General features: G+C 35.8%; 1 protein-coding gene across 6 annotated transcripts in view; it reads left to right on the top strand.

Moving 5' to 3' along the window:
- GPHN (gephyrin) overlaps positions 1-14552 on the top strand; it is a gene marked incomplete at its 3' end in the record, with an annotated part of 311539 nt that overhangs the window by 254255 nt on the left and 42732 nt on the right. For 4 of the 6 annotated variants that reach the window (XM_080619965.1, XM_080619964.1, XM_080619961.1 and 1 more), the window contains 3 exons: positions 5951-5993; positions 8215-8352; positions 12145-12237. In XM_080619965.1, the coding sequence (XP_080476091.1) occupies positions 5951-5993; positions 8215-8352; positions 12145-12237 (274 nt within the window). Of the gene's footprint in view, positions 1-3133; positions 3197-5950; positions 5994-8214; positions 8353-12144; positions 12238-14552 lie in introns of all 6 variants that reach the window. The other 2 variants (XM_080619962.1, XM_080619963.1) reach the window with 1 other exon arrangement.

The raw sequence follows: 14552 nt of genomic DNA, 5'->3' as shown, positions 1-14552 counted from the left end.
GTCTCCTGGGAAACAGTGATCAGAATAAAATATATCTTTATGGAAAGTGTAGGTGACTAGGAAAAAAATCAGAAAAGAGAACATAATAATCTATGGATGAAGACATAAAGGCATATTCAAGATTTGAATATTACTTTTGTTCTGTGTCCAGTCTACCAAGCATAACACTTAAAAAGTGGAAAAGCTGCCCCTAAAATTATTTCTGCTTCAAATTACTTTTTGCTTATTTCTTCACACTGACTCCAAATGAGTAATTCCAGGTGTAGAATACTGCATTATTCATATTTAAGTTTTGATGAGGTGCATCCCAACAACTATGCTGCTCCTTTTTAAGAATGTCTTAATGCATAATGTCTGCTGCTGTCAAATTCCTTGAGCTCACTTGCCTGTTTCTTTCAGAGGTGTTCTCGGTATAACAAGAAAAAATCATTCTGACTTCAGTCCTAATTCAGATGGCCGTAAAGCATACTTTTAAGACCTTGCATATTCAGCTCAGTGTAAAAGTGCTGCTTGATTAGAATGCATTCTTGAAATAGGAAGATTGCATCTTAGTAGCATTATTCAATCCTCAAATACTTCATTGAATGTTTTCTGAAGTTTGCAATTCCAGGATACTCTTTTCTTGTGAATTTTTTTTAACAACTTCATTTTTATATTCTATATTAAGGAAATCAAAACAATTCTCTGTTCTTCAGATTAGATTTAAACAATTTTTTAATGAAACCAACCAATGTAATTCATTACATTTTTCAGTTTGCTTCTAATTTAACCTTACATATATTGCTTGAATAACAGGCCAAAATAAATTTTTACAGTGCTGTCACACCAGTTTGAGACATTGTTATTCATGGTTTAGTTTTATTTTATGTGTTTATTTACAGATTCTGTTTCACTCTTAGCAGGGAAAAGGTATTTTAGGCAACAGTGTGTAAACCCTACATTTATAAATCAGATCATACATGATTTGAAATCTATTTAAAGCAGATATGTATTTGAGAGACGATTCAAATGGCATGTGCACAGGGTGTATTGTACAGAACTCAGATGATGTAATTACTAATAAATCAGATGTAGAAGAAAGCAGCAGCAGCATGCTTTCCTACATCACAGAGAATAAATTGTCTTCATAAAACTGCTAAAGTTTCAAGGAGCGGTTATATAAGTTACGCACTTCGTCACCAACAGCAAGTTGTGGTAGCTGTAGCATCTCATAGACAGGCTTCCCCAGTGTCGATGAGACCATTAGAGGGATAGAGTTCTAAATTGTTAACAGCTGCTATGCTTTGCATACCCTGCTTCCTTCATTACAGCTTGACAAACTCATTCCCTTTGCTGTACCTTAGTCCTCTGTGTCTGTATGAATGTTTGGGTTTCTGCTGGTGGTTCCATATTCTGCATGCTTTCCTTAAAGTGAAGCAACATGTTTTCCCATAAATGGTAAAGAGTATGGGTTAGCCTCCTACAGGCTCTGTGTTCCTGAGAAATTGGCTCTTTCTGTTGGTGATAACTCATGTTTTGGTGTCATTGTTCTTCATGTTGCAAAATTGAGTTGAAATGTACTCCCATAAGAGTTAGCTTTTCATATTGGGCTGGAAACTCTTCATCTTTGTGTAGCAATTTGTTTAATTATAACGACTGGCTTCTAATTGTACCTCCCATAATGAAGAGCTGACTTAATACTCTGTGCTAATCTTGTTATGACTTTAAAAAGGTAAGTAATTTCTCTAACGATTCCTAACAGTCATGGTAAAGTGTTAAAGAGTTTTTCAATTTTCTTTTTCCCTTTATTTTTCACATGAATTTTTCACTTGTAGCATGAATTTTTCTTTGTGCCTGTTTCTATTTTTCTTGTAAAAAAGCCTTTTGTGGACTGATTTTTATTTGCAGTAAAACATATCATGTAAATATAAGTAAATCTAATTCAGCACAGTCATTGATTTAATTTTTGAGACCAGTCATAATTGATAGATAGAAATTGTCATCAGGACTCTTTGTTTTACCATTCGTTTAATTTATTTTTGAGTATTATATTTCATATTCTATTTACTACTGCAGCTATGGGAGAAAGCTTACAAGTTGCATTCCAACATAATGAAATTATATCTTATGGAACATAAAATCAAGTTTGCTTAAAAAAAAACAGAGTAATGTGAGCTGAATGCTTTGGGTTTGGTTGCATCCTGCCTGAATTATGCAGGGGAATGATACTGGCTGGTGGCCCACTGTATCATCTGCCAAGACACATTGTGAGCCAAGAGGCTGTAGAATGGTCAAACAATAAATCTGTACTTTTCCTGTGAAAGACGAAACAGACATAGGTTGTTATTTATGTAACTATCTGTGAATAAGAAGAATTATAGTAAATAATACTACTAATCACTCACCCCAGTCAGTCTTGGTACTATATGCAATGTAATATGGATATCTTTACTTAACAGTAGCTGTGAAAAGAATACAGATTTTTTGTAAATGTCACAAATAACAAAGTAGTGAAACATGCAGATAATGAATATGATAAAAGGCACTTAAAGCATATGACCCCATTTATACAGAGCTCCATTGCTGCTGAAACTGTGTATGTTAGAAAACTGGTGGGTCTTACTTAAAATCATTTTACTGCAGTTTTGTTAAAAATAACATTTAAGATCTCAATGTGCAATTCATATATTAAACAAACAAAAGTATTATGTAATAACTAATTTTGATGTTAGTTTTGTTAAAACATGGTTTGTATTCTGCAGCTGTGAGCATAGGTTGGGAAATGACCCAAGTCTAGCTGATCAAGCCTTTTATTTTGTTATCATGGATTCCTCTTCCACAGCTGCTTTTAAAATCTGTGGGAAGCAAATTATTTCTCATACTGCATATGTTGCCCATCAGGTGAGTGATAATGTGGAAACCGTAGTCTGGGTGTAAGAAATCAAAAAGTATATTTAAAGTCCTCTGTGTGCACAGAATTAAAAAAAAATGACCTGTAAGAGGCTGTGTGTGAAGCCAGCTATCTTTTGTTACCATTGTCATTTGGACACTGTAAGAGCAAAACTGTCAGCACGTTTTCTATATTAGAAGATTTGATCTGCAAATCTCAGCCACTCTGTTCATTATAAATCTCTTGTTTTTGTCCATACACTAGCTCCACTATAGGTTGGAAGGGCTTAAAGATGAACTGAGGAGGAATAGAGGCTACAACTCGAGAGTAACTATTACTGCTCAAAGGAGCTGTTTTCCATTCGCAAACATTGCTTTGCGCTATGGGTTTGGGCTCCTTTTGTTCCTCCACTTTGTTGAAGACTCTCTCTTGACTTCATTTTACTTCTTTAGCACTGTCTTTGTCTGCTAACATTTTTCCTCCTTCTCTAGTAGCTTTTATCTGTGTCCTTTGGATCACATATTTTACTTTGTTTTAGCAGATTGTTTCAAATGTTTTGTATTTTTGGGTTTTTTTCCTTTTTCTTTAGGACTGTGTTATCTCACTGAGTTTCATTCCACAGTTTGCTGAATTGCTTGGTTATTTTGCAGCAGGCCCATTCCTCGTTTTTTCTCTTTTCATACAGTTTTCAGTGAGAAATAAGAGAGCCTTTTCCATTTTAAATAGCAGTCTTACACACATAGGCCCATGTCTCCTTTTGAACACACCATCTTCTGCCTTGCCATGTCCATCCTGCTTCTCTCTCTCTCAGTCTGTGCTGCTTTCTCTCTCTTGTGCTTTCTTTACTACCATTACACCATCTTTTTGGTCCAGAATTGTCCTTTGGTAAATTATAGGTAAATATTTACTTCTTCCAAAGAGAGATCATTTCATGCCTTTGAAATCTGGTAAAACAACTCTGGGCCAAATTTGGGCATCATTAATATTTTGTTTGCAGTTTTCCTGTATAATGTTTTTGGTGGGAAGGAGGGAGGATTTGGGGGTTTTTTGTTTGTTTTTTTTTTAAACAACAATTTTCTTCAGGGAAGGACACCATAACCCACTCTAAGTTGCAACATTACTTGCCATAAGTTATTCCATTACAATAAGTAGACTGTCTTGCACTGTAGAATCCAATTTTTTTATGTGAATATACATTTGGGGCAAGCTTCTGTGGAACAGAAGAAAGAGGTTTAGAAGTTGGGCCACAATCAGTTTCAGCTTTAAATGGTTGTTACTTTCTGAAGGCTTTTGGGGGTTGATTGTGTACCATTCTTTATCAGTTGTTAGATCATACAAATTTAATTTCTAGGCAATTTTTCTGCAAATTGAAACTAGTCTGGAAGATAAGATGGATTCACTCCTTCACTTCTTCAACAGAGGCAACTGTTCTGCAGGCAAATTATACCCTCAGCATGACCTGTGCTATTCCACTTCTTTCACCACATGTCCACAGTTTTACTTTATTAATCCTTTCATTGAAATCTAGCAGCACATTTGCCAATAAAGTACAAAAGGGAAGGATTTTGTTCATACCCTCTGAGAGGATTGTCTTCCTGTGTATTTTACTTTACCTGGGGTATTGTCCAGACAAAAAGTTTTTTATTCAAATTTTACCTGTTCAGTCAGCTGACCTGCCAGAAGATAGACTCCTGTTCAAATTATTTCATCTAAAACCTTGCAACTTCAGTGTTATTATACAGTGTGCTCTCTTCCAAACCTGAGAAGAATTAACAAGAGCTAATGATTCAGTATAGACAAACTTCAAGATGTGTCATGTTTACAGGACTGACACTCTTAAAAAAAACAATTATTTTTTTAAATCTACGTGGTAAACAGATGGAACTTTAAATATCCAGTGTTACTAGAATATTAGACCAATGTGAATCCTCCAGTTTCCCTAGTCAGACTAGTGTATCTTGAATAGCACAGTGGGAACTAAGCATCTAGGAAGAGGATTTGTTGAGAAACCTGTTGTCATTCTCACACAGTTACTTTTTAAAGTAGAATTGCACTGTAAAATTCATATGAAACATAGCATTTAGTTTAACAAAACAGAAAAAACTGAGTAAATATACCTGGCTCCAGCCAGGAGCTGTTAATACAGTTGTGAGTTGCTTACACAATTGCAAAGAAGATTTATTAAATGTCTTCAGAATCAACACAATCTAAATTGAATATTTTAAACTCTTTCTATAATATCTGAAATTATCAATAATGAAATTTTAAAGCAGGTCATGATAATATGTTAGTATTTTGTCTAATCCCATATGAAGGGAGGCTGAGAAAGTTGGGGCTGTTCAGCCTGGAGAAGAGAAGGCTGCATGGAGACCTCATAGCAGCCTTCCAGTATCTGAAGGGGGCCTACAAAGATGCTGGGGATTCATTAGGGACTGTAGTGATAGGACAAGGGGTAATGGGTTAAAACCTAAGCAGGGGAAGTTTAGATTGGATCTAAGGAAGAAATTCTTTACTGAGAGGGTGGTGAGGCACTGGAATGGGTTGCCCAGGGAGGTTGTGAATGCTCCATCCTTGGCGGTGTTCAAGGCCAGGTTGGATGAGGCCTTGGGTGACATGGTTTAGTGTGGGGTGTCCCTGCCCATGGCAGGGGGGTTGGAGCTAGATGATCTTAAGGTCCTTTCCAACCCTGACTATTCTATGATTCTATGATTGAAACAAGACCTAGATTCAGAGTTACTGTAATTACAGTTGTATAAGAAAATGTGGATTTTTTTTTGTTTAAAACTGGAGCTTAACATGCAATTTGGACCACCGTGTTCTTTGATTTCACTCTATTATCATCCTTAGGCCATCGTTTCTTATGGGAGGGGGGGAGGAGTGGAATCAAATTGCTATATCAGATTCTGACCATCAGCTACTACCCTTCTGCTTAAATATACTAAATTTATGCAGAATGTGTGAGAATATTGATGAAAATATGTATAGCCTCTGTCTTAGATCCCAGGAGCTTGCCCATTATATCTTTGTATTCTGCATTCTTGTTAACTTCTGTAGCTCATAGGCTCTCTTCTCTCTCTGCAGGTCCAGTCCAGGTGCAGCAGCAAGGAGAACATCCTTAGAGCAAGTAAGTACTGAAACTCATAGCTCTATTGAGAAACTAAGAGGGGTCGTAGAACAGCAAATGACAGTCAGATGAGAAGGACGTAAGTGTGTTTGCAGAAGAAATTTCATGACTTAAGGCAATGAAATTCAGTTCAAAGAGAAAATAACAGTGTAATTAGCTCATAGCGTTCATGTATTGATGGATAGTTGCTTTTTATTTTTAATTCCAAGTTATTCATCTAATGACATGAAGGTCTGTGTTATTTGTGGCAATGCATTGTAAATGATCATGTGTGTGCAAGCCTTATGGGCAAAAGGAGTCAACACTCAAAGACAATGAAAATGGAAATTCTCAAGTTGAATATATATATGTTTTTTATTTTCATACTTGACGATGAAATTGAATGTTGTATTATATAAAACCACACCAAAAAAAAAAAAAGCAAAAGTGAAGAATTCAGATTTGATTCAAATTACCTGTTCCTTAATTTGCACAATTCCTTTCCTTTGTTTTATGGGAATCTTTCCTAGTCTAAAGTTTGATCCACCATATGTGTATGTATATATATAAAAGAACAGGAATAGGAAGTTGTTTTAGTGATGAGAGAAGGCTGTCAGGAATTTTATACATTATGCAGCCAATTGACTTTGCTGCTTCAAAGCTAAAGGATTATTTTGTCATATAAAATGCTACTAAATGTAAGTAGTTATTTTTAGAGTCATCTGACATTTCACATTAGTGAAAGATAAATTGGGAAGATCTGAGGAGTTGTTTAATGTCATTTACTTGTAATTAAAAAATGCCACTTAGTAATTTTAGAACTTAAAAAAATATTATTTGTCTTCACGTCTGTTTAAATATATTATACCTCTAAAACAGGAGTTAGCATTTGTAGGAAGAAATAGGGAGAGAGAAGGATTACTAATTACACTTGCATCTGTCTTGCTTTCTTTGTTAAGGTTATTCATGCTAGCGTTAAACCTGAAGGGACTCTGTTATTGAGTGTGTATTTTCTTCGTTTCTCTTGTAGAAATAATGGGTTTTATTTTTGGTGTTGGAACAAAGTTGTCAGAGATAACGGGATTTTGTCCATTATCAAAAAAAAAATGTTGAAGAACACGTGTCAGTACATTTTAACAGAACCTTTGACTTAAGCAAATGACATGGCTCAGCATCCCAAATCTGAAGGTAGTACTCTGGGCACTACTGAAAGCATTCAAAGCCTCTGTATTCAGTCATGTTTTACGGGTTAAAGATGTGAAATGTTACCCTCTGAAGTAGCTAACAGTGAGGTTTAGGTAGCAGTAAAACATAAACATAAAAGCACCTAATGGCTATTGTATAAAGGTTGTTTGCTGCCACAAAATTCCCCCAGCTTTCACTGCTGAAACATGTTTTCTGAGAATCTTCCTTCATTTTTTCTATCTTTTATTTTAAGAAAATAGTGTCTTAATTTTTGCAGTCGGGATGAAGTTTTTAACATATATCGTGTGGAATCTGCTGGACTTGCAGGAATTACAGTGCTTCTGCGCAGGGTTTCTTTCTCTATGCAGAGAAAGGTAGGGAAGTTTGACTGTGTCTCACAAATGCTTTCCTTTTCCTTATTTTTGTGACATTGCTAACAAATTACAGGTGTAATAGTGGAAAATGTACGCTTAGAGGGACATCCCTACTGTTAGATCCAGAAATGTACTTTTTCCACTAGTTACACTTTTATCTTACAATTATTTAATTTGGATCATTTCTCCCTTGTCTGCTTATGAGAAAGTCATGTTTAAGAGTATGAAAAATCTTATATATAAATTTAAAATACATCTTATCAGCTGTTTCTCTCTTAGTATGCCGACTGCTACATTAAAGGAAAGGAATTAGGTCAGAAATAATTTGTGTTTGACAAATTCACGGTGCCTGCTTTTACCATCATGTTATCTTCTAAATACATGCAAAGAAATTGTTCGAGTAATTTTTTCCAGCATCTTTCTTGGGACTGGAAGTGGGCAGTTTTATTTGTCTCTACTTCTACCTCTGAAAGACAGTTACTGTGTTAACGGCAAAAAATAAATTCATTAACAATCTCTCATGTAGAAAGACAAGCATGTGTCAGTGATACTAAGAGGTGGTAGCTAACTGATTTAATTTTCACTAAAGTGCTGCATTTATTTCAGTAAAGTGGTTTGAATGAACACCACTGTGTACATCTACACGCTGTTGTACACATTAAATCGCTGCTCTCTCATTGCAGGTCACAGTGCTGTTGACATTACCAAGGTAGCAAGAAGACACCGCATGTCTCCATTCCCATTGACATCTATGGACAAGGCCTTCATCACAGTTCTGGAGATGACTCCAGTGCTTGGAACAGAAATCATCAATTACAGAGGTATTTTAAGTAGGATTCTCCGTGAGGATTAGGGTGGTTATTTCATTATTTTACAACCTTCTTAAGTAGTTGCTCTTTTGTTAATGTTGTCTGAGGTGTCTGAGACACTACCTTCTCCAGGAGAAACTGCTTTACATAATGCCAATAATAGGAGCAGAAGTCTCCTTTCAAAGTCAGGAGAATGCTGATTGACCTCAGTGCTGCTCTCTGAAGGAATCTGTAATGAAGCTGTAATTAAATATATAGATGAATTTTCTTCCAGTCTGTGTTATATGCAACAAAGCTAATCATAGAAACCACAATTTGCCTCAGTGGTTAACACTGGACTTCTGTAGATGCAACGTATCTCCAAGTTGCATTGGGATTGTTCACTCTCTTCACTTACAGTGGGAGATTCTCACTAAACCCCCTTTCCAATCTGAGATTAATGATCAAATAAAAAATTACATTATATATGTAGATGTGTGTGTGTGCAAATGTGTGCACATGTACGTTAGTTTGCAAAAAAAATGTTCATTTTGAAGAATACAATCTTATGAATTAAGAACCAGCTTTTCTTTAGTTATATATTCATTTGTTTTTCAGTTAATATACCCGTAATTTTAGGAGATAATAAAAATGTGGTCTTGGAGGTCTGAATCCCAACTAGCTCTACTCAGAAAAGCATTATTGTGTTCTGTTTGGATTTTTTTGTGGTTTTGTGTCTTGAATTAACATTGGGGTCCTTAAATTTATCTTTCAGGAGCACCATTTCTCTGTAGGGAAAGTGAAATATTTAAAGTTCTAACATTGTGATTTCTTTCATTAACAAATTACCTAATTGATTTTAGCCTGATTTATTTGCATTACTAAACTACTACATAGTACTCACCCTCATAAATAAAGCTGTTGAATGTTACTCTGTATGAGTAGCCAGTTGAGTCCTGAGTTTATTCTTGATTAAGTCAAAGCATGCTGTAGTCTCTCAAATATATTCTTTCCTAACAAAGGAGGAGGATGAATAAAGAGATTTTGTGAAACATGACTTTCATATTGGTAAGAGTATTGCTCAGTGCCTGTATAGCTCATTTAGTCTCTTCCATATTAAGGAAAAAGTAAAAAGATGGACTGTCCTAAAATATTTTACAAAAGTGCTATAAAACAAAGGCATCTGAAGCATTTTTCCCACTTTCCATCATCAATATCTGGTGTGAAGGCCCCAGTTAGCCTTTTATTCCATCTGAATTCAGTTATCTGAACATTGCTCCATGGGTAGATAAGATTAATTTTTTAGACAGCATGATAAGGATTATTCTTCTGAAATTAAGAAGAGGCAAAAGTTTAATTGATACTAAAAGTACAAAGCAGAGGCAATCCACACTTCATGGTTTAAGACTCAGAATGGAGCAGTTTTACTGATTTAGTCCAGGAGCCCTGGTAGAGTTTGGGCACTTTTTTACACTGGTTATTCATCTTGAACTAGCTGATTATTTTGATAGCATTGACCTTTTGTATCACACTGAAGTGCTACCAGGGCAATATTTACAAAATGGAAGCAAATCCATCACCTCTAGTACAGTCTCACTGCTTTATCACAGTACCAATACCCTGAGAAATCAAAATTCTTCACAGGACTATACCAGTTTCACCATATATGCTTTAGAAAATGCCTAAATTTAAAAAGTTGGTTTAATGTAATTCTCCATTTTGCACTAGAATCAGAAAGCTATGGGCATCACAAGGGACAGTTTGATGACATTCAAGTATTTCAAAGCATCTATTTTTAATTCCAGTTAATCCAAATAAGGTAAAACAGTAATTGCCCAAATAAAGGAGAGTACAGAGGTACTTCAGATTTTTCAGTTCTTTAGCTGCTGACTTACTTCATCTTAAATGCCTACGGCTTTAGCAAATAATTCTTACATTTTTCTCCCCTTAATAAACTTCATTCCCACTACTAGCTGGCCATTTATTCCCTTCAAATCTTGCATGGCAGAATGCCAGGAACATGCTGTTCAACTTTGCTTTAATTGGTGTGATTTTGCATGCAGACAAGAAGTAAAATGAAGACATAACATGCCTGCTAAAATTAGAAGCATCACTTTTGTATGAGATCTTACGCGTCTATGAGCAGAGGGTGTTTTTACTAGGCCTTTGATAGCTGCCTTTTCCATGCTGTAATTTAAACGTCTGTGCATTCTTTTTTTCAGTACAAGTGTACAAGCTTTTGTGAGCTTTCTAATAACTTTTATATTGTTTATCATTGGCAGTGATACACAGTGATGCACGGACACTAATAGCCATCACAAAGATGCTATCAGCATTTTCATAGCAAAACCTGTTTCAAAAATTCAGTGAGTCTCCTCATGCTGAAAAATGATACGTATGGATGTGAGCATAATGATGTTATAGTTATTATAATTATAATTAATTACTAAATCACTTTTTGTAATAAGTAAAATATAACTTCCATTTATAATACCACTTTACTGGAGCTATAACTTCCATTTATAATACCACTTTACTGGAGCTGAACGCTTTCAAATCAAGTTGTCCATTTAGTGTGCAGTGTTAGGACTTTTGCCTTCCCAGCAAATCTAGAATCGTATCAAGTTCCCTATCCGTAAAACAAGAAACATACTTTATTTATGTCTTTCTATTTTGGCATGTCTGAAAGATCATAATCTCTAAGGTACATATCCACACAAATTCTCCTGGCATAAATATTCATGCATTCACTCATTCCTTCATATTTTCAGCTGCATATTGCCTTCCTTTACCACAATACACTCCTAAGAGCTGTGGCCTCTATTAAGCAATAAGCTTTCCTTCTCCACATAGACATACTATACTGGAATCAAGCCAATCTCATTAGTTCTGGCCTTTGTGCCTCTTCCTAGTCCATCTAATCACACATATAATAAATATTCTTTCTCACTCACCCACTATATGAAGGGATGAGATATTTATTTTCCACTCTGCTCCACATCATACTACAAAAAAAACCCTCTTGCTGGTGCCATAAAAGCAAACAAGTAGTGCACACTTGACTGAGGGTAAAGTAATTCCTATCAGTCTCTACAGGGACGCTGAGCCAAATTACAGCTCATCAGTCATAGCTGCTAAGTGAAGGGAAAATGTATGTTAAAATATTTAGAACTATAACGGTGTAAATTTACATAAATAATCCTCACACTTAAATGCACTCACCCTCCATTAAGCAGAAATGTTCCTAGCAATTGGGCAAAGCTAATGTATTACAAAACTTCTTTATCAATTTATGGAAACTTATCCATCATTGCTGTTTATATTGAGTCCTCTGGGCTCAATCCATCACCTCTCACCTTTTGCACACAAAATTAACTTTTGAAATGTTATTTTTAAAGGTTTTTTTAAAAAACACTAACTTTTTTTTAATTGAAATACAGGAAAGTATGTATTTTTAAGAGATCTCAGAAGAAAAACTTGTCTTGAAGAGACAAATGCTTGTTTTTTCTATCTCATCCTGAGACAGAAAAAGGCATCCAGACCTGTTACTTTTGGGTGTGGGTACTTGGCATTCAGACCTACTGTCAGCAGTTTCACTATAGTCAGGAACACAGACTTACTGAAGAAATCTTCCATCAGTACTTTCAGACTCCAGTCTTTTTTCATTTATGTAGAGGCAGAAATCAAAAACCCGAGAGATCTATTCATGTCCCGTACACATACATTTCATCCATCAGAACTCACTGGTTTTCACAGGTTTCTTTTCTCTTTCTCTAGCCATAATGATATGGAGCGTGGTCTGTTCTCTTTTTTTGTCTTTTCTAGATGGGATGGGCCGGGTCCTTGCACAAGATGTATACGCAAAAGATAATCTACCGCCATTTCCAGCATCTGTAAAAGACGGCTACGCTGTCAGAGGTAAACTCTTGCTTTGCAGACATACAGTATAGTGTCTGTAAAGCCACTTTATAACATGTTAGTTCACCTGGTTTGGATCCAGCAATGGTTATTTTGGTTGAGATTTTATTCAGATCATTGCTGAGTATGTACAAGGCAACTGTCTTGAAGAAAGATCATAAAGTTGAATTCAGATCTGTTAACTGGATATATATGTATATGCATAAATGTACATCAGCGTGTGCTCATGGACTTGCACCTGTGTTGCCAGAGAGTTTCTTGGAAATATTAAGAATTCAGTAGAGTAACAGAACGTCTGTTTCTGAATGACAGATTCTTCTTCTATTCCTCTGGTTTTGATTTGATCAGGAATTTCTTACAGTTGACCTGGCACAGGTCCAGCTTTCTATTTATGATTTATTTTATGATTGAATTAGAGAATTTTCAGAAATATTGTACTCTTACAGAGGCACCTCAAAAGAAGAATTCATTTTTACTTTAAAAATATTGCTGTTGCTGTATATAAATAAAATTAGTAGTGTGACTTTGTGGAGCAAGCAGTGAGTGGTTTCCCAGGAGACCTGAATCCATCCTCGCTTTGCCACTAGGAGCTGCATGATTTTGAATAACTTGCTTCTCTGTGCATCAGTTATTCCCTTTGTAAAGTAAGACTATTCACCTCAGATATTTATGGAGGAAAATTAATATATACATGATTGAACATTATACCATTACTGATTTCATTGTGGTAGGGGTTGAATCATCATAATACAATGTTTAAATTTGGACACGATGGCAGACTTTCTGCTAGGGACATTAAAATATCTTGTTTGTTACTGGCTGCTGAAACAATGGAAAACAACAGTCTATGAAATAGACTGTCTGCAAACCCAGGCAATGGATGTAGTCCAATAGCTTTCCTATGGATTTGATATCAAAATAAAAATCCAGGTCTACAAGATGAGTTTGACTGCAGCTATCTGTCATCTGTGTGTGTGAGAGACAGGCCGACCAAAATGACCACTAATAGTGGCAAGGGAGCAGATGTACCCACAGAAAAATTCAGGTAATATAAAGCTGAGAAAAACTAAGAGAGGAATCTCGGTGTAGAATGCTAACTGACAAATGCTTTGGGATCAGGCAAATGCTGTCTTGCAATATGATTGCTACAAAGTAAGGGAAAGCGCAAGTACAATCTCAGTAAATGATTCTAAATACACGGAATAAGCAGAATGATTACAATCGCAATCCTCAACAACTTCTGCCAGAACCAACACAAAATACCCTAATTTTTGGTGATGGATTCAAATAAAGTAACAGTAAGGTACTTGGATGGATGCAGAGGAGGACACCAAAGCTGGTGAAAGAGCTGGAAGGCATGTTCTATGAGGAGCAGCTAAGGACTTTGAGTCTGTCTGGCTTGGAGGAAAGGAAAATGAGGGATGACCTCATTGCTTTCTTCAGATTCCTGAAGAGAGGAAGTGGAGAGGGAGGTGCAGATCTCTTTTCCCTGGGATCCAGTGGTGGGAGGTGTGGGAATGGTTCAAAGTTGTGCAAGGGAAGGTTTAGACTGGACATTAGGAAGCATTTCTTTACTGAGAGAGTGATCAAACACTGGAATAGGCTTCCTAGAGAAGTGGTCAATGCCTCAAGCCAGTCAATGTTTAAAATGCATTTGGACAATGCCCTTAATAATTTGCTTTAACTTTTGGTCAGCCTTGAATTGGTCAGGCAGTTGAACTAAATGATTACTGTAGGTCTCTTCCAACTGAATTATTTTGTTCTGTTCTGTTCTGTTCTATTCTATTCTAGTAAACATGATATTTCAATATATGAGAAACAAAGGCAGAGATAATATTGACTATATTAATGGAAATTTTTGACCAAAAAAATGAAGGATTAGCTTTCGGTCGCATAAAACTGTCTGCCCAAAACCTGATCTACTTCTTTCAAGGTATATCAGTTGCTCATCACCTATAAACTTTTTCTCCATATCATTTTTAATGGGGGAATAAAATCTAACTCAGTAGCACTTTACCAGGTCTAAAATAATTCAACTATTAGGGATTTTTTTTCTCTTCTTTTGCTGGATTATACCAGGATATTTTTTTCAGGGAAGGTCTTGACAACTGTCTTCAGTAATATTATATGCATTATTCAAGGACAAGTAGTTCAAGAGTCCTTCTCCACTTTCTTATTTTATGGTTTGTTCTAAAGCTTATAGATTAGGCTGTTTGGTATGGTTTTCAATTTAAGTTAAAACTTGACTAAGTACCAGAGATCCTCATCTGCAGAGTTGTATGTATGGATCTGCAGCTGCAGCTGATGTATGAGTA

This window comes from Psittacula echo (assembly GCF_963264785.1).
Source record: "Psittacula echo genome assembly, chromosome: 5".
NCBI lineage: Eukaryota > Metazoa > Chordata > Aves > Psittaciformes > Psittacidae > Psittacula > Psittacula echo.
The sequence above is the reverse complement of the archived record's forward strand: the minus strand, read 5'-3'. Positions and strand labels throughout refer to the sequence as shown.